The following is a 27,359-nucleotide window of genomic DNA, read 5'->3' on the forward strand; positions in this document are numbered from 1 at the left end:
TTAGGGTTAGGCTGTGGGTAAGGGGGTTAGGTTTAGGCACTGCTGGGGGGAGGTTAGGGTTAGGCTGTGTGTGGGGGGGTTAGGTGTCGGCAGTGCTGGGGGGAGGTTAGGGTTAGGCTGTGAGTGGGAGGTTTAGGCGTCGGCAGTGCTGCGATTGGGATGCCGGTGTGGTTTCTCATTTCTAGGCTTATATGATGAAGCCCTGGCTCAGATCACTTGTATAAATACTTTTGACGGAAGCAGACGTTTTAGGCAGCTTGACAGGATGATCCCAGAAGTAGCGGGTGCACCACAGGTAGCAGCAGTGCCTGCACAATAGATTCATGTTACATTCTCATAGATCCTTAGCTTGGTCTAGTTGTGAATGGCGCTGGGAATATCAGGGAAACTTACTGTAGTGGACGCCTGAAACAACCACTAAGGTCGGGTTACAAGCTCATGACTCTCCTAGAAGACACACAAGGCATGCAAGGAAAGCCACCACCCAAGTTCAGCCACCCGCTCCTAGGCTACTTACCCTACCCCACAGCACTTACGCTGTCTCCGGCGCTCACCTCCCGCCCACAGCACAGCGTAGAGCAGCCGTGGAGCCGTCTTCACTTTCTGTCCGGCCCCTGTGTGAATCCGCGGCTGCATGTGACCAGGAGGGGGAGGCACCACCAGAGGACTGGTAGTGGTAAGGCTCCACCTCCTCTTTTACAGGCAGGAAGTGCAGTCAATTGAGAGCCAGGAATTGGCTGCAGCGGAGCGCGTCCTCGGGGACCCACACGTTTTTGAAAAGTGAGTCCCCGTCCTCTGATTTGGGTAAAATACGCGATATAGCGCGTATTTGCGTACACTGTGTGTGTGTATGTGTGTGTGTATATATATATATATATATATATATATATATTAAGCAACAATGTGGGTCATTCCGAGTTGTTCGCAAGCAGCTTTTGTTCGTCGCGCAGCGATCTGGCAAAAAAATCGGCACTTCTGCGCATGCGTATGCGGTGCAATGCGCACGCACGGCGTTCTTTAACACCGATTGATGTAGTTTCACACAAGGTATAGTGACACTTTTCAGTCGCACTGCTGGCCGCAGAGTGATTGACAGGAAGAGGGCATTACTGGGTGTCAACTGACCATTTTCAGGGAGTGTTCAAAAAAACGCAGGCGTGCCAGGAAAAATGCAGGTGTAGCTGGCCGAACGCAGGGCGTGTTTGTGACATCAAAACAGGAACTGAACAGTCTGAAGTGAGTAGTGTCTGAAGCTACTCTGAAGCTGCACAAAAAATATTGTAGCCGCGATGCGATCCTTTCGATCGCACTTCTAAGCTAACATAAACTCCCATAGAGCGGCGGTACAGAACCATCCAGTCACAGAAATTGCTGGCATAGCGGTGGGATAATCCTAGGTGGCTTTTTGGTCACCTGATTGGAGAAGCCGAGTTTGGAGAGGAGTAACTGCAGTGCAGGAGAACGCACAAGATGGCGGTCTTCAGTGTATCAGGAGAAGGGTGTGGATATCTCTTTCAACGCGTCGAGAAGTGTCATGAGGGCGGCAGTCGTGAGCTTGGAGGAGTCCAGCCGGGCGGAGGTAGAGAGTGCTAAGGGTGTTGGCATTGAAGAGGGCAGTCTACCAGTGGACCTTTGTACAGAACCGGTGAGACCCACAAGCCCCACCCTCTCTATTAGCAGCAGCCATGTTTCATACCTAGCAGGGCCGGAGGTCCAACGTCCCAGGTGGGGCGACACGGATACCTTAGCAGATCGGCTAGTGGAATTCGGAGAAAGGGCAACGGAGCAAGAGTGCTTGATCATCACCGCACTTTCCAATATCACTGCCTGGCTCCGGTGACTTTGCGCAGCCCGTTCTACCCCCAGCAGTAGCGGAAGAGCCAGTGCTCCCACCTGAGGCAAAAGTGCCTCCAAGTCAGGTATTCGGAGCGTGCAGGAAAATAAGAATTTACTTACCGATAATTCTATTTCTCGTAGTCCGTAGTGGATGCTGGGACTCCGTAAGGACCATGGGGAATAGCGGCTCCGCAGGAGACAGGGCACAAAAAGTAAAAGCTTTAGGACTAGCTGGTGTGCACTGGCTCCTCCCCCAATTACCCTCCTCCAAGCCTCAGGATACTGTGCCCGGACGAGCGTACACAATAAGGAAGGATTTTGAATCCCGGGTAAGACTCATACCAGCCACACCAATCACACTGTACAACCTGTGATCTGAACCCAGTTAACAGCATGATAACAGAGGAGCCTCTGCAAAGATGGCTCCCAACAATAAAAACCCGATTTTTGTAACAATAACTATGTACAAGTATTGCAGACAATCCGCACTTGGGATGGGCGCCCAGCATCCACTACGGACTATGAGAAATAGATTTATCGGTAAGTAAAATCTTATTTTCTCTAACGTCCTAAGTGGATGCTGGGACTCCGTAAGGACCATGGGGATTATACCAAAGCTCCCAAACGGGCGGGAGATTGCGGATGACTCTGCAGCACCGAATGAGAGAACTCCAGGTCCTCCTCAGCCAGGGTATCAAATTTGTAGAATTTAGGAAACGTGTTTGCCCCTGACCAAGTAGCTGCTCGGCAAAGTTGTAAAGCCGAGACCCCTCGGGCAGCCGCCCAAGATGAGCCCACTTTCCTTGTGGAATGGGCTTTTACTGATTTTGGCTGTGGCAATCCTGCCACGGAATGTGCAAGCTGAATTGTACTACAAATCCAACGAGCAATCGTCTGCTTTGAAGCAGGAGCACCCAGCTTGTTGGGTGCATACAGGATAAACAGCGAGTCAGATTTTCTGACTCCAGCCGTCCTGGAAACATATATTTTCAAGGCCCTGACAACGTCAAGCAACTTAGAGTCCTCTAAGTCCCTAGTAGCTGCAGGTACCACAATAGGTTGGTTCATGTGAAATGCAGAAACCACCTTAGGTAAAAATTGAGGACGAGTCCTCAATTCCGCCCTGTCAGAATGAAAAATTAAGTAAGGGCTTTTACATGATAAAGCCGCCAATTCTGACACACGCCTGGCTGAAGCCAAGGCTAACAGCATCGACACCTTCCACGTGAGATATTTTAAGTCTATCGTGGAAAGTGGTTCAAACCAATGTGATTTTAGAAATCTCAACACAACATTGAGATCCCAAGGTGCCACTGGAGGCACAAAAGGAGGCTGTATGTGCAGCACCCCTTTCACAAATGTCTGAACTTCAGGTACTGAAGCCAGTTCTTTCTGGAAGAAAATCGACAAGGCCGAAATTTGAACCTTAATGGAACCTAATTTTAGGCCCATAGACAGTCCTGTTTGCAGGAAATGCAGGAAACGACCCAGTTGAAATTCCTCTGTAGGGGCCTTCTTGGCCTCACACCACGCAACATATTTTCGCCAAATACGGTGATAATGTTTTGCGGTTACTTCCTTCCTGGCTTTGACCAGGGTAGGGATGACTTCTTCTGGAATGCCCTTTTCCTTTAGGATCCGGCGTTCAACCGCCATGCCGTCAAACGCAGCCGCGGTAAGTCTTGGAACAGACAAGGCCCCTGCAGTAGCAGGTCCTTTCTTAGAGGTAGAGGCCACGGTTTGTCCGTGAGCATCTCTTGAAGTTCCGGGTACCAATTCCTTCTTGGCCAATCCGGAACCACGAGTATAGTTCTTACTCCTCTCCTTCTTATGATTCTCAATACTTTTGGTATGAGAGGCAGAGGAGGGAACACATACACGGACTGGTACACCCACGGCGTTACCAGAGCGTCCACTGCTATTGCCTGAGGGTCCCTTGACCTGGCGCAATATTTGTCCAGTTTTTTGTTTAGACGTGACGCCATCATGTCTACCTTTGGTTTTTCCCAACGGTTTACAATCAGTTGGAAGAATTCCGGGTGAAGTCCCCACTCTCCCGGGTGAAAGTCGTGTCTGCTGAGGAAGTCTGCTTCCCAGTTGTCCACTCCCGGAATGAACACTGCTGACAGTGCTATCACATGATTTTCCGCCCAGCGAAGAATCCTTGCAGCTTCTGCCATTGCCCTCCTGCTTCTCGTGCCGCCCTGTCTGTTTACGTGGGCGACTGACGTGATGTTGTCCGATTGGATCAACACCGCCTGACCCTGAAGCAGAGGTTTTGCTTGACTTAAGGCATTGTAAATGGCCCTTAGTTCCAGAATGTTTATATGAAGAGACGTTTCCATGCTTGACCACAAGCCCTGGAAATTCCTTCCCTGTGTGACTGCTCCCCAGCCTCTCAGGCTGGCATCCGTGGTTACCAGGATCCAATCCTGAATGCCAAATCTGCGCCCCTCTAGTAGATGAGCACTCTGCAGCCACCACAGGAGAGACACCCTTGTCCTTGTCGACAGGGTTATCCGCTGATGCATCTGAAGATGCGATCCGGACCATTTGTCCAGTAGATCCCATTGAAACGTTCTTGCATGGAATCTTCCGAATGGAATCGCTTCGTAAGAAGCCACCATTTTTCCCAGGACCCTCGTGCACTGATGTACCGAGACCTGTCCTGGTTTTTTAGGAGGTTCCTGACTAGCTCGGATAACTCCCTGGCCTTCTCCTCCGGGAGAAACACCTTCTTCTGGACTGTGTCCAGAATCATTCCTAGGAACAGTAGACGTGTCGTTGGAATCAGCTGCGATTTTGGAATATTTAGAATCCACCCGTGCTGACGTAGTACTACCTGAGATAGTGCCACTCCGACTTCTAACTGTTCCCTGGTTTTTGCCCTTATCAGGAGATCGTCCAAGTAAGGGATAATTAAGATGCCTTTTCTTCGTAGAAGAATCATCATTTCGGCCATTACCTTGGTAAAGACCCGAGGCGCCGTGGACAACCCAAACGGCAGCATCTGAAACTGATAATGACAGTTTTGTACTACAAACCTGAGGTACCCTTGGTGAGAAGGGTATATTGGGACGTGGAGATAAGCATCCTTGATGTCCAGAGACACCATATAGTCCCCTTCTTCCAGGTTCGCTATCACTGCTCTGAGTGACTCCATCTTGAATTTGAACCTTTTTATGTAAGTGTTCAAAGATTTTAGATTTAAAATTGGTCTCACCGAGCCGTCCGGCTTCGGTACCACAAACAGTGTGGAATAATACCCCTTTCCCTGTTGTAAGAGGGGTACCTTGATTATCACCTGCTGGGAATACAGCTTGTGAATGGCTTCCAGAACTGCCTCCCTGTCGGAGGGAGACTTTGGTAAAGCAGACTTCAGGAACCGATGAGGAGGAAACGCCTCGAATTCCAGTTTGTACCCCTGCGATACTACCTGTAGAATCCAGGGATCCACTTGCGAGTGAGCCCACTGCGCGTTGAAATTCTTGAGACGGGCCCCCACCATGTCTGAGTCTGCTTGTAAAGCCCCAGCGTCATGCTGAAGACTTGGCAGAAGCAGGGGAGGGCTTCTGCTCCTGGGAAGCGGCTGCATGGTGCAGTCTTTTTCCTCTTCCTCTGCCCTTGGGCAGAAAAGAGTGGCCTTTTGCTCGCTTGTACTTATGGGAACGAAAGGACTGAGTTTGAAAAGACTGTGTCTTTTTCTGCTGATGTGAAGTAACCTGGGGTAAAAAGGTGGATTTTCCAGCCATTGCCGTGGCCACCAGGTCCGATAGACCAGCCCCAAATAACTCCTCCCCCTTATACGGCAATACTTCCATGTGCCGTTTGGAATCTGCATCCCCTGACCACTGTCGCGTCCATAATGCTCTTCTGGCAGAGATAGACATTGCGCTTACTCTTGATGCCAGGGTACAAATATCCCTCTGCGCATCACGCATATATAGCAAAGCATCCTTTAAATGCTCTATAGTTAACAAAATATTGTCCCTATCCAGGGTATCAATATTCTCCGTCAGGGAATCCGTCCATGCGACTCCAGCACTGCACATCCAGGCTGATGCGATTGCTGGTCGCAGTATAACACCAGTATGTGTGTATATACTTTTTAGGATATTTTCCAGCCTCCTATCAGCTGGTTCTTTGAGGGTGGCCGTATCAGGGGACGGCAACGCTACTTGTTTAGATAAACGTGTGAGCGCCTTATCTACCCTAGGGGGTGTTTCCCACCGCGCCCTAACCTCTGGCGGGAAAGGGTATAGTGCTAATAATTTATTAGAAATTAGCTGTTTTTTATCGGGGGAAACCCACGCTTTATCACACACCTCATTTATTTCATCTGACTCAGGAAAAACTATTGGCAGTTTTTTCACACCCCACATAATACCCGTCTTTGTGGTACTTGTAGTGTCAGAAAGGTTCAATGCCTCTTTCATTGCCGTGATCATGTAACGTGTGGCCCTACTGGACATTACGTTTGTCTCGTCACCGTCGACACTAGACTCAGTATCTGTGTCAGGGTCTGTGTCAACCCACTGAGGTAACGGCCGTTTTAAGGCCCCTAACGGTGTCTGAGACGCCTGAACAGGCACTAATTGATTTGCCGGCTTTCTCATGTCGTCAACAGTTTTTTGCAAATTGCTGACATTATCACTTAATTGCTTAAACACAATCATCCAGTCAGGTGTCGACTCCCTAGGGGGTGACATCACTAACACAGGCAACTGCTCCGCCTCCACCTCATTTTCCTCCTCATACATGTCGACACACGCGTACCGACACACAGCACACACACCGGGAATGCTCTGATAGAGGACAGGACCCCACTTAGCCCTTTGGAGAGACAGAGGGAGAGTCTGCCAGCACACACCCAGCGCTATATATATATACAGGGATAACCTTATATAAGTGTTAAACCCTTATAGCTGCTGTTTTATTTGTTATCTGCTGCCAAAATGCCCCCCCTTCTCTTTTTTACCCTGTTCAGAAGCAGGACTGCAGGGGAGAGTCAGGGAGCCGTCCTTCCAGCGGAGCTGTGAGGGAAAATGGCGCCAGTGTGCTGAGGAGATAGGCTCCGCCCCTTCACGACGTCCTTATCTCCCGCTTTTTATGTGTAAAATGGCAGGGGATAAAATACATCCATATAGCCCAGGAGCTATATGTGATGTATTCCTTTAGCCACCTAAGGTATTTTTCTGTTATATTGCGTCTCAGGGCGCTCCCCCCCCAGCGCCCTGCACCCTCAGTGACCGGAGTGTGAAGTGTGCTGAGAGCAATGGCGCACAGCTGCGGTGCTGTGCGCTACCTTAGTCTGAAGACAGGATGTCTTCTGCCGCCGATTTCACCGGACTCTCTTCGTCTCTTCTGGCTCTGTAAGGGGGACGGCGGCGCGGCTCCGGTGACCCATCCAGGCTGTACCTGTGATCGTCCCTCTGGAGCTAACGTCCAGTAGCCTAAGAAGCCCAATCCACTCTGCACTCAGGTGAGTTCGCTTCTTCTCCCCTTAGTCCCACGATGCAGTGAGCCTGTTGCCAGCAGGACTCACTGAAAATAAAAAAACCTAAATAAACTTTTATTCTAAGCAGCTCAGGAGAGCCACCTAGATTGCACCCTTCTCGGCCGGGCACAAAAATCTAACTGGCTTGGAGGAGGGTCATAGGGGGAGGAGCCAGTGCACACCACCTGATACTTAAGCTTTTATTTTGTGCCCTGTCTCCTGCGGAGCCGCTATTCCCCATGGTCCTTACGGAGTCCCAGCATCCACTTAGGACGTTAGAGAAATATTAGTAATCATCCTCCTTATGGAGTCCAACCAAGGCGGTTCAGACCCAGTAGCCTGAGAATGTGCACTGTCCTGAGTACACTGTAGGGATCCCCCTGGGGAGGAAAAACATTCTCCTTGGACATTGTGATGTGAGGTAGACACACACACACACACACACACACACACACACACACACGAGAATATGCAGTAAGCACAATTCCACACAGAGCCCTTTAGAGAGACACAGAGGAATGAGGACACCAGCCACATAGAGCCCCTGTAGCTAACAAATAACTTAGCCAGGTGCAGACTAAATACCCTTAGTAGGGTATTAGTAAGGATATAACTACTGCTGCCCCCCCCCTCTATAACCCCCTGGTACCGCTGAGGTAGTCTGGAGTTGATGTGGAGGGGCAGCGCTTCCCTGCCAGCGTTTTCTGTGTGAGCTGTAGAGAGAAAATGGCGCTGGTGAGCTGCTGGATCCGCTCATAGTGAAGGCCCCGCCCCCTTAATGGCGCACGGTCTTCCCGCATTTTATACTGACCTGAGGTACTTTTTATGCTTACACGATGGCTAAGAACCCTGTAAGGCTGTATCTGCCAGTGTCCTGGGTAATGTGACTATCAGCTCGCCCCGCAGCGCGATCACACCTCAGTGTGTACTGAAAGCCTCAGATTCTGAGAGTAAATCAGGCAGCCCACACTTATGTGGCCCTGAACTAGGGAGAAGGGGCTGTTTATCATCTGCCCTTGCAGCTAGGTCTGCTACAGCCTGCTGCAGTTGTTGTGTCTTTTCATCATTAGCAGGATCACTGCAGGATGTCTGTATCACGGTATAACACCGGAGTCTTGTCCTTTTCAGGACACTATAGTGTGTATAATAGCGGCTCTCCCCTTATTTACACCCCTGTACCAGTTTCCTGTGTATCCTGAGTGTCTGGAGGAGCTGTGTGTCCTTGCTGCTGCAGCTGTAAGCAGAGGAAAGAGCCAAAACGCCAATGGTCCCGCTCTGAGGAAGCTCCGCCCCCTGTAATGGCGCTGAAGCTCTACAGATATTTTTACTGGCAATGTCTCCAACAGGTGTAAAAAGTAACATAAATGCCTGTTTCCACCACCGCTGCCAGTGTACACAGGGGGTTATAGCGGATCCCTCCGTAGAGCGTCCGTATGCCGCCCCTGCGATCGCACCCTTGCGGGTCCCCCGGTTTGTACTCTCCACTCTTCTCACCTCCCGGCATTGTTAGGGGAGTGCGGCGTGCTGCAATTGCGTTTGGTAAGGCACAATGCCCTGCGGTACCAACAACCTCTCAGGACTGTGGTCCTGCAGCGGGGAAGCGGCTCTGACGCCAGAAGAGACCGGTGACCATCCCCCCTAACTCCCTCAGTGCAGGTATACTGTTATACTGTTGCCCAAACAGTATACCGACAACAACAACGTTTAAAATAAACTGAAGAAAAATCTTCTGGAGCTCCAGAGTGGCATCCTCTCCTAAGGGCACATTTTACTAAACTGGATGAAGGAGGGGGCATAGAAGGGAGGAGCCAGCACACCCAGTGGAAGAAATGTAAAGTGCACCGGCTCCTTTGGACACCATCTATACCCCATCGTACAAAGTCCCCAGTATCCCTTATGGATGTTAGAGAAAAAGGAGTGGTTTATATATAGACCGGCATGTGCTAATAGAGACACTCTCATTGAATACCTGGCATGTTATACTATAGACAGATGTACTGCTAGCACACAGTATGGCTGCAGGTGACACACAGTGACATGATGTGAGGGGAGAGCAGGAGTATAATAGGGGCTGATGGCTCCTGATGTATGAGATACACCAGAGTGTGGGGAGGAGACTGGTCAGATCTCTGGGCTGGTAACACACAGTGACATGATGTGAGGGGAGAGCAGGAATATAATAGGGGCTGATGGCTCCTGATGTATGAGATACACCAGAGAGTGTGGGGAGGAGACTGCTCATATCTCTGGGCTGTTAACACACAGTGACATGATGTGAGGGGGAGAGCAGGAGTATAAATAAGAATTTACTCACCGGTAATTCTATTTCTCGTAGTCTGTAGTGGATGCTGGGGACTCCGTAAGGACCATGGGGAATAGACGGGCACCGCAGGAGACTGGGCACTCTTAAAGAAAGATTAGGTACTATATCTGGTGTGCACTGGCTCCTCCCTCTATGCCCCTCCTCCAGACCTTAGTTAAGGAAACTGTGCCCGGAAGAGCTGACATTACAAGGAAAAGATTTGGAACCCAGGGTAAGACTCATACCAGCCACACCAATCATACCATATAACCTGTGATAAACTTACCCAGTTAACAGTATGAACATAAACTGAGCCTCACTCAACGGATGGCCCATAACAAAAAAACCTTTATTACGCAATAACTATATACACGTATTGCAGAAAGTCCGCACTTGGGACGGGCACCCAGCATCCACTACGGACTACGAGAAATAGAATTACCGGTGAGTAAATTATTTTCTCTAACGTCCTAGTGGATGCTGGGGACTCCGTTAGGACCATGGGGATTATATCAAAGCTCCCAAACGGGCGGGAGAGTGCGGATGACTCTGAAGCAACGAATGAGCAAATTCAAGGTCCTCCTTAGCCAGGGTATCAAACTTGTAGAACTTAGCAAAAGTGTTTGAACCCGACCAAGTAGCTGCTCGGCAAAGTTGTAACGCCGAGAACCCTCGGGCAGCCGCCCAAGAAGAGCCCACCTTCCTTGTGGAATGGGCTTTTACTGATCTTGGATGCGGCAATCCTGCCACAGAATGAGCCTGCTGAATCGTGTTACAGATCCAGCGAGCAATAGTTTGTTTTGAAGCAAGTGCACCCAGCTTGTTGGGTGCATACAGTATAAACAGCGAGTCAGTCTTTCTGACTCCAGCCGTTCTAGAAACATAAATCTTCAAAGGCCGGACTACGTCCAGTAACTTGGAGTCCTACAAGTCCCGAGTAGCTGCAGGCACCACAATAGGTTGGTTCAGATGAAAAGATGACACCACCTTTGGCAGAAATTGCGGACGGGTCCGCAGTTCTGCCCTGTCTACATGGAAAATCAGATAGGGGCTTTTACATGATAAAGCCGCCAATTCTGACACACGCCTAGCCGAAGCCAAGGCCAACAACATGACCACTTTCCAAGTGAGATATTTGAGCTCCACTGTCTTCAGTGGCTCAAACCAGTGGGATTTCAGAAAATCCAACACAACGTTAAGATCCCAAGGTGCCACTGGTGGCACAAAAGGGGGCTGAATATGTAGCACTCCTTTAACAAAATCAGTGTCTGAACCTCAGGCAGTGAAGCCAGTTCCTTTTGAAAGAAAATGGATAGGGCCAAAATCTGGACCTTTATGGGCCCTAATTTTAGGCCCATAGTCACACCTGACTGCAGGAAGTGTAGGAATCGCCCAAGCTGGAATTCCTCTGTAGGGGCCTTCGTGGCCTCACACCAAGCAACATATTTTCGCCATATCCGGTGATAATGCTTTGCTGTCACGTCCTTCCTAGCCTTTATTAGCGTAGGAATAACTTCTTCCAGAATGCCCTTTTCTGCTGGGATCCGGCGTTCAACCACCATGCCGTCAAACGCAGCCGCGGTAAGTCTTGGAACAGACAGGGCCCCTGTTGCAACAGGTCCTATCTGAGAGGTAGAGGCCATGGGTCCTCTGTGAGCATCTCTTGCAGTTCCGGGTACCAAGTTCTTCTTGGCCAATCCGGAACAATGAGTATTGTTCTCACTTCTCTTTTTCTTACGATTCTCAAAACCTTGGGTATGAGAAGCAGAGGAGGAAACACATAGACCGACTGGAACACCCACGGCATTACCAGAGCGTCCACAGCTATTGCCTGAGGGTCCCTTGAGCTGGCGCAATACCTTTTTAGCTTTTTGTTGAGACCGGACGCCATCATGTCCACCTGTGGCAGTTCCCATCGATTTACAATCTGCGAGAAGACTTCTTGATGAAGACCCCACTCTCCCGGGTGTAGGTCGTGTTTGCTGAGGAAGTCTGCTTCCCAGTTGTCCACTCCCGGAATGAACACTGCTGACAGTGCTTGTACATGATTCTCCGCCCAACGAAGAATCCTGGTGGCTTCCGCCATTGCCACCCTGCTTCTTGTGCCGCTGTTAGGGTCTCCTGCCCTGTGCTGCCACGTCGTCATGGCAACCGGGAGACAAGTGCTAGCAGAGTAACCTGAGCGCAGCTGATACTCCGGTTCGGGTCTTTTGCTGTGCAGTGGTTACAGGCTCTGTGCACGGCAGGGGATCCGGTGCTGGTTTTTGTGCTCACAGTCTGTGAGGTCTGAGTGGGGCGTGGACAGCACCTGCTTTATAAGGCCTCTTCTCAGGTTAAGCAGATGCTGCTGAATCTTTGTTGGTTAGTCAGTTCCTGAAAGTTAGCCAGTACTGTGTAGCTTTGTATTTGTTGTTGCTTACTGCAAATAGGCCTGGGGATTTGGTACTACACTCTGCCAATCCAGACCTAGCAGTAAGACTGGAGTCAGTCGTTTAGCTTGCTGGGGTTCTTTTACTACTCTGTGAACTTAGCAAGTTTGCGGCTGTATTCTAAGACTTGCCTGCTTAAATCCTGTCTCACTGTGCAAGGTGTTCAGGTGTCAGCTTAGTGGCAGTAAGCTGAACCTGTGCACTGCAAGTGAGAATTAGGATTGTGGAGACTCTCCTTGTGTCTATCATTCCATCTCTGACCAAGGAGTTTACTGCCACACCCGTTGGTAACCCTTTAGGGTTTTGCTGTTGCCCTTAGCAACAGCATTTCGGGTTCTCTACGTATTAAAACACAACATCTTGCTTTTCCCATCTGAGCATTACTAATACTAGGGAGACACCCAGTTCCTTAGCCTCTGGGCTTCTCTGTTCACTTTGTGTGTATTTTGTTACCCTATCACCTTCTGTATACGTAATGTCATATTCCCCAGTCTGTCTGTGAGTTCATTTGTTTTGCATACCTATCCGTTCAGACACCAGTACATTCCTGCAGGCACTGGTGTGCATAACAGCTCAAACACCAGTACATTCCTGCAGGCACTGGAGTGCATAACAGTTCTGACACCAGTACATTCCTGCAGGCACTGGTGTGCATAACAGCCGCCCTGGCGGTTTACATGGGCGACCGCAGTGATGTTGTCTGACTGGATCAGCACTGGTTGGTCTCGGAGCAAAGGCTCCGCTTGACTCAGGGCGTTGTATATTGCCCTTAGTTCCAGGATATTGATGTGCAGACAAGTCTCCTGACTTGACCACAGTCCTTGGAAGTTTCTTCCCTGAGTGACTGCCCCCCACCCTCGGAGGCTTGCATCCGTGGTCACTAGGACCCAGTCCTGTATGCCGAACCTTCGGCCCTCTAGGAGGTGAGCACTCTGCAGCCACCACAGAAGAGACACCCTGGCCCTGGGGGACAGGGTGATCAGCTGATGCATCTGAAGATGCGATCCGGACCACTTGTCCAGCAGATCCCACTGAAAAACTCTCGCATGGAACCTGCCGAAGGGAATGGCTTTGTATGACGCCACCATTTTTCCCAGTACTCGCATGCAGTGATGCACCGATACCTGTTTTAGTTTTAGGAGTCCTCTGACCAGAATCATAAGCTCCTGAGCCTTCTCCTCCGGGAGAAACACCTTTTTCTGGTCTGTGTCCAGAATCATGCCTAGGAAGGGCAGACGCGTCGTAGGATTCAGCTGCGACTTTGGGATATTCAGAATCCAGCAGTGCTGCCGCAACACTTCTTGAGAGTGTGCTATGTTGAGCAGTAACTGCTCCTTGGACCTCGCCTTTATCAGTAGATCATCCAAGTACGGGATAACTGTAACTCCATGCTTCCGAAGGAGCACCATCATCTCCGCCATTACTTGGTAAATATTCTCGGTGCCGTAGATAGGCCAAACGGTAGCGTCTGGAACTGGTAGTGACAGTCCTGTACCACAAACCTGAGGTACTCCTGATGAGGAGGGTAAATGGGGACATGCAAGTAAGCGTCCTTGATGTCCAGAGACACTATAAAATCCCGCTCCTCCAGGCTTGCAATGACCGCTCTGAGCGATTCCATTTTGAACTTGAATTTCCTCAGGTAAATGTTCAGGGACTTGAAATTCAGAATGGGCCTGACCGAACCGTCCGGTTTTGGAACCACAAACATCGTGGAATAGTAACCCTTTCCTTGTTGAAGGATGGGAACCTTTACAATCACCTGCTGGAGGTATAGCTTGTGAATTGCTGCCAGCACTACCCCCCTTTTGGAGGGAGAAGCTGGCAAGGCCGATTTTCAACCGCCATGCCGTCAAACGCAGCCGCGGTAAGTCTTGGAACAGACAGGGTCCTTGCTGAAGCAGGTCCCTTCTTAGCGGCAGAGGCCATGGGTCCTCTGTGAGCATCTCTTGAAGTTCCGGGTACCAAGTCCTTCTTGGCCAATCCGGAGCCACGAGAATAGTTCTTACTCCTCTCCGTCTTATAATTCTCAGTACCTTGGGTATGAGAGGCAGAGGAGGGAACACATACACTGACTGGAACACCCAAGGTGTTACCAGAGCGTCCACAGCTATTGCCTGAGGGTCCCTTGACCTGGCGCAATACCTGTCTAGTTTTTTGTTGAGGCGGGACGCCATCATGTCCACCTTTGGTTTTTCCCAACGGTTCACAATCATGTGGAAGACTTCCGGATGAAGTCCCCACTCTCCCGGGTGGAGGTCGTGCCTGCTGAGGAAGTCTGCTTCCTAGTTGTCCACTCCCGGAATGAACACTGCTGACAGTGCTATCACATGATTTTTGAGAAGGGCAAATTGGGACATGAAGGTAAGCATCCTTGATGTCCAGAGACACCATATAGTCCCCTTCTTCCAGGTTCGCTATCACTGCTCTGAGTGACTCCATTTTGAATTTGAACCTTTGTATGTAAGTGTGAATGGCTTCCAATACCGCCTCCCTGTCGGAGGGAGACGTTGGTAAAGCAGACTTCAGGAACCGGCGAGGGGGAGATGTCTCGAATTCCAATCTGTACCCCTGAGATACTACCTGCAGGATCCAGGGGTCCACTTGCGAGTGAGCCCACTGCGCGCTGAAACTCTTGAGACGACCCCCCACCGTACCTGAGTCCGCTTGTAAGGCCCCAGCGTCATGCTGAGGACTTGGCAGAAGCGGTGGAGGGCTTCTGTTCCTGGGAAGAGGCTGCCTGCTGCAGTCTTTTCCCCCTTCCTCTACCCCGGGGCAGATATGAGTGGCCTTTTGCCCGCTTGCCCTTATGGGGACGAAAGGACTGAGGTTGAAAAGACGGTGTCTTTTTCTGCTGAGAGGTGACCTGGGGTAAAAAGGTGGATTTCCCAGCTGTTGCCGTGGCCACCAGGTCCGATAGACCGACCCCAAATAACTCCTCTCCTTTATACGGCAATACTTCCATGTGCCGTTTGGAATCCGCATCACCTGACCACTGTCGTGTCCATAAACTTCTTCTGGCAGAAATGTACATCGCACTTACTCTTGATGCCAGATTGTAAATATCCCTCTGTGCATCTCGCATATATAGAAATGCATCTTTTAAATGCTCTATAGTCAATAATATATTGTCCCTGTCCAGGGTATCAATATTTTCAGTCAGGGACTCCGACCAAGCTACCCCCGCACTGCACATCCAGGCTGAGGCGATTGCTGGTCGCAGTATAACACCAGTATGTGTGTATATACTTTTCAGGATATTTTCCAGCTTCCTATCAGCTGGTTCCTTGAGGCCGGCCGTATCAGGAGACGGTAACGCCACTTGTTTTGATAAGCATGTGAGCGCTTTATCTACCCTAGGGGGTGTTTCCCAGCGCGCCCTAACCTCTGGCGGGAAAGGGTATAATGCCAATAATTTTTTTGAAATTAGCAGTTTTTTATCGGGGGAAACCCACGCTTCATCACACACCTCATTTAATTCATCTGTAGTTTTTTCACACCCCACATAATACCCCTTTTTGTGGTACTTGTAGTATCAGAAATATGCAAAACCTCCTTCATTGCCGTGATCATGTAACGTGTGGCCCTACTGGAAAATACGTTTGTTTCTTCACCGTCGACACTGGAGTCAGTGTCCGTGTCTACCGACTGAGGTAAAGGGCGCTTTAGAGCCCCTGACGGTGTTTGAGACGCCTGAACAGGCACTAATTGATTTGCCGGCTGTCTCATGTCGTCAACAGTCTTTTGTAAAGTGCTGACGCTATCACGTAATTCCTTAAATAAGACCATTCAGTCAGGTGTCGACTCCCTAAGGGGTGACATCACTATTGCCGGCAATTGCTCCGCCTCCACACCATTTTCCTCCTCATACATGTCGACACACACGTACCGACACACAGCACACACACAGGGAATGCTCTGATAGAGGACAGGACCCCACTAGCCCTTTGGGGAGACAGAGGGAGAGTTTGCCAGCACACACCAGAGCGCTATAATATGTATAGGGACAACCTTATATAAGTGTTTCTCCCTTATAGCTGCTATGTAGTTTATATATGCCAAATTAGTGCCCCCCCTCTCTTTTTTACCCTGTTTCTGTAGTGCAGGACTGCAGGGGAGAGTCAGGGAGACGTCCTTCCAGCGGAGCTGTGAGGGAAAATGGCGCTTGTGTGCTGAGGATATAGGCTCCGCCCCCTTCTCGGCGGCCTTTTCTCCCGCTTTTTACAGAAAAACTGGCAGGAGTTAAATAGCCCCGGAGCTATATGTGATGTATATTTTGCCAAAAAAAGTGTTTATATTGCGTCTCAGGGCGCCCCCCCCCCAGCGCCCTGCACCCTCAGTGACCGGAATGTGAAGTGTGCTGAGAGCAATGGCGCACAGCTGCAGTGCTGTGCGCTACCTTTACTGAAGACAGGACGTCTTCTGCCGCCGATTTCTGGACCTCTTCTGTTTTCTGGCTCTGTAAGGGGGCCGGCGGCGCGGCTCCGGGACCCATCCATGGCTGGGCCTGTGATCGATCCCTCTGGAGCTAATGTCCAGTAGCCTAAGAAGCCAAATCCACTCTGCACGCAGGTGAGTACGCTTCTTCTCCCCTTAGTCCCTCGATGCAGTGGACCAGTTGCCAGCAGGACTCACTGAAAATAAAAAAAACCTAAGTCTAAACTTTTACTCTAAGCAGCTCAGGAGAGCTACCTAGATTGCACCCTTCTCGGCCGGGCACAAAAATCTAACTGAGGCTTGGAGGAGGGTCATAGGGGGAGGAGCCAGTGCACACCAGCTAGTCCTAAAGCTTTTACTTTTTGTGCCCTGTCTCCTTTCATAGATGAGCACTCTGCAGCCACCGCAGAAGAAACACCCTTGTCCTTGGAGACAGGGTTATCCGCTGATGCATCTGAAGATGCGATCCAGACCATTTTCCCAGCAGATCCCACTGAAAGGTTCTTGCGTGAAATCTACCGAATGGGATCGCTTTGTAAGAAACCACCATTTTTCACAGGACCATTGTGCAATGATGCACTGATACTTTTCCTGGTTTTAGGAGGTTCCTGACTAGCTCGGATAACTCCCTGGCTTTCTTCTCCGGGAGAAAACATCCTTTTCTGGACTGTGTCCAGAATCATCCCTAGGAACATTAGACGTGTCGTCGGAAAAAGCTGCGATTTTGGAATATTTAGAATCCACTCGTGCTGTCGTAGAACTACTTGAGATAGTGCTACTCCGACCGCCAACTGTTCTCTGGACCTTGCCCTTATCAGGAAAGCGTCCATATTTCTTTTAAGAAGAATCATCATTTCGGCCATTACCTTGGTAAAGACCCGGGGTGCCGTGGACAATCCAAACGGCAGCGTCTGAACTGATAGTGACAGTTCTGTACCACGAACCTGAGATACCCTTGGTGAGAAGGGCAAAATTTGGACATGTAGGTAAGCGTCCCTGATATCCAGTGACACCATATCGTCCTGGTTCGCTATCACTGCTCTGAGTGACTCCATCTTGATTTGAACCCTTGTATGTAAGTGTTCAAATCTTTCAGATCTCACCGAGCCGTCTGGCTTCAGTGCCACAATATAGTGTGGAATAATACCCCTTCCCTTGTTGTAGGAGGGGTACTTTGATTATCACCTGCTGGGAATACAGCCTGTGAATTTTTTCCAATACTGCCTCCCTGTCGGAGGGAGACGTTGGTAAAGCAGACTTCAGGAACTTGTGAGGGGGAGACGTCTCGAATTTCCAATGTACACCTGGGATACTACGTGTAGGATCCAGGAGTCCACTTGCGAGTGAGCCCACTGCGTGCTGAAACTCTTGAAATGACCCCCCACCGCACCTGAGTCCGCTTGTATGGCCCCAGCGTCATGCTGCGAACTTGGCAGAAGCTGTGGAGGGCTTCTGTTCCTGGGAATGGGCTGCCTGCTGCAGTCTTCTTCCCTTTCCTCTACCCCTGGGCAGATATGACTGGCCTTTTGCCCGCCTGCCTTTATGGGGACGAAAGGACTGAGACTGAAAAGACTGTGTCCTTTTCTGCTGAGATGTGACTTGGGGTAACAAAAGTGGATTTGTTGCCATGGCCACCAGGTCCGATGGACCGCCCCTTTATACGGCAATACTTCCATGTGCCGTCTGGAATCTGCATCACCTGACCACTGTCGTGTCTATAAACATCGTCTGGCAGATATGGACATCACATTTACTCTTGATGCCAGAATGCAAATATCCCTCTGCGCATCTCGCATATATAGAAATGCATCCTTAAAATGCTCTATAGTCAATAAAATATTGTCCCTGTCAAGGGTATCAATATTTTCAGTCAGGAAATCCGACCAAGCCCCCCCAGCGCTGCACATCCAGGCTGAGGCGATCGCTGGTCGTAGTATAACACCAGTATGTGTATATACTTTTTAGGATATTTTTCAGCTTCCTATCAGCTGGCTCCTTGAGGGCGGCCGTATCTGGAGACGGTAACGCCACTTGTTTTTATAAGCGTGTGAGCGCCTTATCCACCCTAAGGTGTGTTTCCCAACTCGCCCTCACTTCTGGCGGGAAAGGGTATACCGCCAATAATTTTCTATCGGAGGAAACCCACGTATCATCACACACTTTAATTTATCTGATTCCGGAAAAACTACAAGTAGTTTATTCCCACCCTACATAATACCCTTATTTGTGGTACTTGTAGTATCAGAAATATGTAACACCTCCTTCATTGCCCTTAACATGTAACGTGTGGCCCTAAAGGAAAATACGTTTGTTTCTTCACCGTCGACACTGGAGTCAGTGTCCGTGTCTGTGTCTGTGTCGACCAACTGAGGTAAATGGGCGTTTTTACAAGCCCCTGACGGTGTCTGAGACGCCTGGACAGGTACTAATTTGTTTGCCGGCCGTCTCATGTCGTCAACCGACCTTGCAGCGTGTTGACATTATCACGTAATTCCTAAATAAGCCATCCATTCCGGTGTCGACTCCCTAGAGAGTGACATCACCAATACAGGCAATTTGCTCCGCCTCCTCACCAACATCGTCCTCCTACATGTCGACACACACGTACCGACACACAGCACACACACAGGGAATGCTCTGATAGAGGACAGGACCCCACTAGCCCTTTGGGGAGACAGAGGGTGAGTTTGCCAGCACACACCAAAAACGCTATAAATTATACAGGGACAACCCCTTATACAAGTGTTTTCCCTTATAGCATTTTCACATATGTAATCATATCGCCAAATAAGTGCCCCCCCTCTCTGTTTTAACCCTGTTTCTGTAGTGCAGTGCAGGGGAGAGCCTGGGAGCCTTCCTCACAGCAGAGCTGAGCAGGAAAATAGCGCCGTGTGCTGAGGAGAATAGGCCCCGCCCCCTAAAACGGCGGGCTCTTCTCCCGGAGTTTGTGAGATCTGGCAGGGGTTAAATACATCCATATAGCCTCAAGGGCTATATGTGATGTATTTTAGCCATAAAAAAAGGTATAATACATTGCTGCCCAGGGCGCCCCCCCCAGCGCCCTGCACCCTCAGTGACCGCTGGTATGAAGTGTGCTGACAACAATGGCGCACAGCTGCAGTGCTGTGCGCTACCTTATGAAGACTGAAAGTCTTCTGCCGCCTGTTTCTGGACCTCTGGACCTCTTCAACTTCGGCATCTGCAAGGGGGGTCGGCGGCGCGGCTCCGGGACCGGACTCCATGGCTGGGCCTGTGTTCGATCCCTCTGGAGCTAATGGTGTCCAGTAGCCTAAGAAGCAAATCCATCCTGCACGCAGGTGAGTTTACTTCTCTCCCCTAAGTCCCTCGTAGCAGTGAGTGTGTTGCCAGCAGGACTCACTGAAAATAAAAAAAACCTAACTTAAACTTTTATTCTAAGCAGCTCAGGAGAGCCACCTAGATTGCACCCTTCTCGGCCGGGCACAAAAATCTAACTGAGGCTTGGAGGAGGGTCATAGGGGGAGGAGCCAGTGCACACCACCTGATCCTAAAGCTTTTATTATTGTGCCCTGTCTCCTGCGGAGCCGCTATATCCCCATGGTCCTTACGGAGTCCCAGCATCCACTAGGACGTCAGAGAAAAATAAATCTCTGGGCTGGTAACACACAGTGAAATGATGTGAGGGGGAGAGCAGGAGTATAATAGGCGCTGATGGCTCCTGATGTATGAGATACACCAGAGAGTGTGGGGAGGAGACTGGTCAGAACTCTGGGCTGGTAACACACAGTGACATGATGTGAGGAGGAAAGCAGGAGTATAATAGGGGTTGATGGCTCCTGATGTATGAGATACACCAGAGAGTGTGGGGAGTAGACTGGTCAGATCTCTGGGCTGGTAACACACAGTGACATGATGTGAGGGGGAGAGCAGAAGTATAATAGGGCCTGATGGCTCCTGATGTATGAGATACACCAGAGAGTGTGGGGAAGAGACTGCTCAGATCTCTGGGCTGGTAACACACAGTGACATGATGTGAGGGGAAGAGCTGCAGTATAATAGGGGCTGATGGCTCCTGATGTATGAGATATACCAGAGAGTGTGGGGAGGAGACTGGTCAGATCTCTGCGCTGGTAACACACAGTGACATGATGTGAGGGGAAGAGCTGCAGTATAATAGGGGCTGATGGCTCCTGATGTATGAGATATACCAGAGAGTGTGGGGAGGAGACTGGTCAGATCTCTGGGCTGGTCAGTGGCATGATGTGAGGGGAGAGCAGGAGTATAATAGGGGTTGATGGCTCCTGATGTATGAGATACACCAGAGAGTGTGGGGAAGAGACTGCTCAAATCTCTGGGCTGGTAACACACAGTGACATGATGTGAGGGTGACAGCAGGAGTATAATAGGGGCTGATGGCTCCTGATGTATGAGATAAACCAGAGAGTGTGGGGAGGAGACTGGTCAGATCTCTGGGCTGGTAACACACAGTGACATGATGTGAGGGGGAGAGCAGGAGGATAATAGAGGCTGATGTCTCCTGATGTATGAGATACACCAGAGAGTGTGGGGAAGAGACTGCTCAGATCTCTGGGCTGGTAACACACAGTGACATGATGTGAGGGGGAGAGCAGGAGTATAATAGAGGCCGATGTCTCCTGATGTATGAGATACACCAGAGAGTGTGGGGAGGAGACTGGTCAGATCTCTGGGCTGGTAACACACAGTGACATGATGTGAGGGGGAGAGCAGGAGTATAATAGGGGCTGATGGATCCTGATGTATGAGATACACCAGAGAGTGTGGGGAGGAGACTGGTCAGATCTCTGGGCTGGTCAGTGGCATGATGTGAGGGTAACAGCAGGAGTATAATAGGGGCTGATGGCTCCTGATGTATGAGATACACCTGAGAGTGTGGGGAGGAGACTGGTCAGATCTCTGGGCTGGTAACACACAGTGACATGATGTGAGGGGGAGAGCAGGAGGATAATAGAGGCCGATGTCTCCTGATGTATGAGATACACCAGAGAGTGTGGGGAGGAAACTGGTCAGATCTCAGGGCTGGTAACACACAGTGACATGATGTGAGGGGGAGAGCAGGAGTATAATAGGGGCTGATGGCTCATGATGTATGAGATACACCAGAGAGTGTGGGGAGGAGACTGGTCAGATCTCTCGGCTTGTGACACAGTGACATGATGTGAGGGGGAGAGCAGGAGTATAATAGGGGCTGATGGCTCCTGATGTATGAGATACACCAGAGAGTGTGGGGTGGAGACTGGTCAGATCTCTGGGCTGGTAACACACAGTGACATGATGTGAGGGGGAGAGCAGAAGTATAATAGGGCCTGATGGCTCCTGATGTATGAGATACACCAGTGAGTGTGGGGAAAAGACTGCTCAGATCTCTGGACTGGTAACACACAGTGACATGATGTGAGGGGGAGAGTAGGAGTATAATAGGGGCAGATGGCTCCTGATGTATGAGATACACCAGAGAGTGTGGGAAGGAGACTGGTCAGATCTCTGGGCTGGTAACACAGTGACATGATGTGAGGGGAAGAGCAGCAGTATAATAGGGGCTGATGGCTCCTGATGTATGAGATATACCAGAGAGTGTGGGGAGGAGACTGGTCAGATCTCTGGGCTGGTCAGTGGCATGATGTGAGGGTAACAGCAGGAGTATAATAGGGGCTGATGGCTCCTGATGTATGAGATACACCTGAGAGTGTGGGGAGGAGACTGGTCAGATCTCTGGGCTGGTAACACACAGTGACATGATGTGAGGGGGGGGAGCAGGAGTATAATAGGGGCTGATGAATCCTGATGTATGAGATACACCAGAGAGTGTGGGGAGGAGACTGGTCAGATCACTGGGCTGGTAACACACAGTGACATGATGTGAGGGGGAGAGCAGGAGGATAATAGAGGCTGATGTCTCCTGATGTATGAGATACACCAGAGAGTGTGGGGAGGAGACTGGTCAGATCACTGGGCTGGTAACACACAGTGACATGATGTGAGGGGGAGAGCAGGAGTATAATAGAGGCCGATGTCTCCTGATGTATGAGATACACCAGAGAGTGTGGGGAGGAAACTGGTCAGATCTCTGGGCTGGTAACACACAGTGACATGATGTGAGGGGGAGAGCAGGATGATAATAGAGGCTGATGAATCCTGATGTATGAGATACACCAGAGAGAGTGGGGAGGAGACTGGTCAGATCTCTGGGCTGGTAACACACAGTGAAATGATGTGAGGGGGAGAGCAGGAGTATAATAGGGGTTGATGGCTCCTGATGTATGAGATACACCAGAGAGTGTGGGGAGGAGACTGGTCAGATCACTGGGCTGGTAACACACAGTGACATGATGTGAGGGGGAGAGCAGGAGGATAATAGAGGCTGATGTCTCCTGATGTATGAGATACACCAGAGAGTGTGGGGAGGAGACTGGTCAGATTTCTGGGCTGGTAACACACAGTGACATGATGTGAGGGGGAGAGCAGGAGGATAATAGAGGCTGATGTCTCCTGATGTATGAGATACACCAGAGAGTGTGGGGTGGAGACTGGTCAGATCTCTGGGCTGGTAACACACAGTGACATGATGTGAGGGGGAGAGCAGGAGTATAATAGGGGCTGATGGCTCCTGATGTATGAGATACACCAGAGTGTGGGGAGGAGACTGGTCAGATCTCTGGGCTGGTAACACACAGTGACATGATGTGAGGGGGAGAGCAGGAGTATAATATGGGCTGATGGCTCCTGACTCCACCACTGGGAAAATACATTTTCCTCATTAGTTTGTACTGACAGAGGAGGCTGTAGGATAAGAGATTGCTGTAGTGATTGAGCAAGGAGAATATGTGACTCTTTTCTGTAATAAGTGTTTATTACTCACCTGTGCTGATATCTGTAGGGATCTCCTCCTCCTTACACTGCTGATCACCCCTCACATACGTCTCTTCTTCTCCCTCTATATCTTCTGCCTTTATATCAGTCACATACGTCTCTTCTTCTCCCTCTGTATCTTCTGCCTTTATATCAGTCACATACGTCTCTTCTTCTCCCTCTGTATCTTCTGCCTTCATATCAGTCACATACGTCTCTTCTTCTCCCTTTATATCTTCTGCCTTTATATCAGTCACATACGTCTCTTCTTCTCCCTCTATTTCTTCTGTCTTCATATCAGTCACATACGTCTCTTCTTCTCCCTCTATATCTTCTGCCTTCATATCAGTCATGTACTATAATGACATTTGCAAACAGATTAAACGGAGGTGAAACAGTATAATATCAGTGTATAAGACACACAGCTCCTCTACAGATCATATAGTGACAGTCACTTTGGTATATTGGTGAGACCCTAAATCCCACTTACCTGATCCTCCTGTGGGGTCCTGTGATTCTCCTCTGTACAATCCTGGGAATACAGAGGACGGGGACATCTCTCTGGGGTATCTCTGTTACTGGGCCCATCTGTAGGAGACACACAGTGACTGAGTACAGTGTATATATGTGATTATCAGGTGATGTGAGTATATAGGGGCCCCCATACCTGCTCTCCCCTGTACAATACATGACAGTCTCCTCTTACCAAGTGATGTTAGGGGCTGGTGATTCTCCATCATCACGTCCTTGTACAGACCCCTGTGTTCCTCTATATACTCCCCCTCCTGCATGGAGACATAGACAGTGGCATCCTGACACCTTATAGGAACCTGACACACACAGTGATACAGTCATCACCCAGACACATCCCCCTGTGTTACTGTATAATGCCCCATTCCCAGCAGTCACCTCTCCAGTCATCACCCAGACACGCCCCCTGGTGTTACTGTATAATGCCCCATTCCCAGCAGTAACCTCTGCAGTCATCATCCAGACACGCCCCCTGGTGTTACTGTATAATGCCCCATTCCCAGCAGTCACCTCTCCAGTCATCACCCAGACACATCCCCTGGTGTTACTGTATAATGTCCCATTCACGGCAGTCACCTCTCCAGTCATCAACTAGACACATCCCCTGGTGTTACTGTATAATGTCCCATTCCCAGCAGTCACCTCTCCAGTCATCACCCAGACACGTCCCCCTGGTGTTACTGTATAATGTCCCATTCCCAGCAGTCACCTCTCCAGTCATCACCCAGACACTTCCCCTGGTGTTACTGTATAATGTCCCATTCCCAGCAGTCACCTCTCCAGTCATCACCCAGACACGTCCCCCTGCTGTTACTGTATAATGTCCCATTCCCAGCAGTCACCTCTCCGGTCATCACCCAGACACATTCCCTGGTGTTACTGTATAATGTCCCATTCCCAGCAGTCACCTCTCCAGTCATCAACTAGACACATCCCCTGGTGTTACTGTATAATGTCCCATTCCCAGCAGTCACCTCTCCAGTCATCACCCAGACACGTCCCCTTGGTGTTACTGTATAATGTCCCATTCCCAGCAGTCACCTCTCCGGTCATCACCCAGACACATTCCCTGGTGTTACTGTATAATGTCCCATTCCCAGCAGTCACCTCTCCAGTCATCACCCAGACACTTCCCCTGGTGTTACTGTATAATGTCCCATTCCCAGCAGTCACCTCTCCAGTCATCACCCAGACACGTCCCCCTGGTGTTACTGTATAATGTCCCATTCCCAGCAGTCACCTCTCCGGTCATCACCCAGACACATTCCCTGGTGTTACTGTATAATGTCCCATTCCTAGCAGTCACCTCTCCAGTCATCACCCAGACACGTCCCCTGGTGTTACTGTATAATGCCCCATTCCCAGCAGTCACCTCTCCAGTCATCACCCAGACACGTCCCCTGGTGTTACTGTATAATGCCCCATTCCCAGCAGTCACCTCTACAGTCATCACCCAGACACTTCCCCTGGTGTTACTGTATAATGTCCCATTCCCAGCAGTCACCTCTCCAGTCATCACCCAGACACGTCCCCCTGGTGTTACTGTATAATGCCCCATTCCCAGCAGTCACCTCTCCAGTCATCACCCAGACACGTCCCCTGGTGTTACTGTATAATGCCCCATTCCCAGCAGTCACCTCTACAGTCAGCAGCTGAATGATCTTGTTGGTGAGTTCCAGGATCTTCTGGTCATTGTGTCTCTTATGTATCAGTGAGTCAGTAAGTGAGGTGGAGGCACCGTGATGGGGCTCTAGGTCCTGCTTAGTCCACCTGCAACACGAGGATGGTTGCTGGGGTTCTCATGCTCACCGAATGTCTTCTTCACTATGGTGTAATCCTGCTAAATGGGGGAGACATCAATATCACTGTAAATACTCCCAGATCTCCTCAACTCTCCAGTCATGTCCCTGTATTATTATTATAGATATAAGTAATGTCATAGTGACATTCCAATATCCCCTCACCTCCGCAGTCATGTCCCTGTATTATTACTATAGTTATAAGTGGCGTCACTGTGAAGCTCCCAGATCCCCTCACCTCCCCAGTCACATCCCTGTATTATCACTATAGTTCAAAGTGATGTAAATGTGATGCTTCCAGATCACCCTCACCCCCAGTCATGTCCCTGTATTATTACTATAGATGTAATTGATGTTACTGTGACATTCTCAGATCCCCTCACCTCCCAGTCATGTCCCTGTATTATTACTATAGATATAAGTGATGTCACTGAGATGCTCCAAGATCCCCCTCACCTCCCCAGTCATGTCCCTGTATTATTACTATAGATGTAATTGATGTCACACTGACATTCTCAGATCCCCTCACCTCCCCAGTCATGTCCCTGTATTATTACTATAGATGTAATTGATGTCACTGTGACATTCCCAGATGTACTCACCTTCCCAGTCATGTCCCTGTATTATTATTATAATAAATATGTGATGTAACTGTGACATTCCCGCATCCCCTCACCTCCCCAGTCATGTCCCTGTATTATCATTATAGATATAAGTGATGTCACTGTGAAGCTCCCAGACCCCCTCACCTCCCCAGTCATGTCCCTGTATTATCACTATAGATATAAGTGATGTCACTGTGAAGCTCCCAGACCCCCTCACCTCCCCAGTCATGTCCCTGTATTATCACTATAGATATAAGTGATGTCACTGTGAAGCTCCCAGACCTCCTCACCTCCTTATTCATGTCCCTGTATTATCACTATAGATATAAGTGATGTCACTGTGTCTCTCCCAGACCTCCTCACCTCCACATTCGTGTCCTTGTATTATTACTATAGATATAAGTGGTGTCACTGTGAAGCTCCCAGATCCCCTCACCTCCCCAGTCACATCCCTGTATTATCACTATAGTTAAAAGTGATGTAAATGTGATGCTCCCAGATCACCCTCACCCCCAGTCATGTCCCTGTATTATTACTATAGATGTAATTGATGTCACTGTGACATTCTCAGATCCCCTCACCTCCCAGTCATATTCCTGTATTATTACTATAGATATAAGTGATGTCACTGAGACGCTCCCAGATCCCCCTCACCTCCCCAGTCATGTCCCTGTATTATTACTATAGATATAAGTGACATCACTGTGACATCACCACCACTCCAAATGTATAATACTATTATTATTATTATTATTATTAAGACACCACAAGCTGCTGTCCCTGTATAATAATAACCATACACAAAAACCTGCTCCCCCCGTATTATAATAATAACAACAGGACACCCCATTCAGCTCTCCATTTATAGTTATAATAAAATGACACCACAGGCTGCTCCCTCTGCAAAAAAATAATAATAATAGAACACAACAGGCTACTACCTTCTGTATAACAATAACAACAGGACACCACAGCCTGCTTCCCCTGTATAATAATAATGACAGGACACCACAGGCTGCTGCTCCTGCATAATAATAATAATAATAATAATAAGTG

General features: G+C 49.5%; 1 protein-coding gene across 1 annotated transcript in view; it reads right to left on the minus strand.

Moving 5' to 3' along the window:
* Positions 1 to 27,359, minus strand: part of LOC134983462 (zinc finger protein 585A-like) — a 151,168-nt gene that overhangs the window by 111,252 nt on the left and 12,557 nt on the right. Inside the window, exons 2-5 of the mRNA XM_063949138.1 lie at positions 25,537 to 25,739; positions 24,075 to 24,153; positions 23,859 to 23,956; positions 23,379 to 23,724 (exon numbers count right to left, since the gene is read on the minus strand). Coding sequence (XP_063805208.1) covers positions 23,379 to 23,724; positions 23,859 to 23,956; positions 24,075 to 24,108 — 478 coding nt within the window. The 5' untranslated portion in view covers positions 24,109 to 24,153; positions 25,537 to 25,739. The remainder of the gene's footprint in view (positions 1 to 23,378; positions 23,725 to 23,858; positions 23,957 to 24,074; positions 24,154 to 25,536; positions 25,740 to 27,359) is intronic.

This window comes from Pseudophryne corroboree, assembly GCF_028390025.1.
Source record: "Pseudophryne corroboree isolate aPseCor3 chromosome 3 unlocalized genomic scaffold, aPseCor3.hap2 SUPER_3_unloc_15, whole genome shotgun sequence".
Taxonomy (NCBI): domain Eukaryota; kingdom Metazoa; phylum Chordata; class Amphibia; order Anura; family Myobatrachidae; genus Pseudophryne; species Pseudophryne corroboree.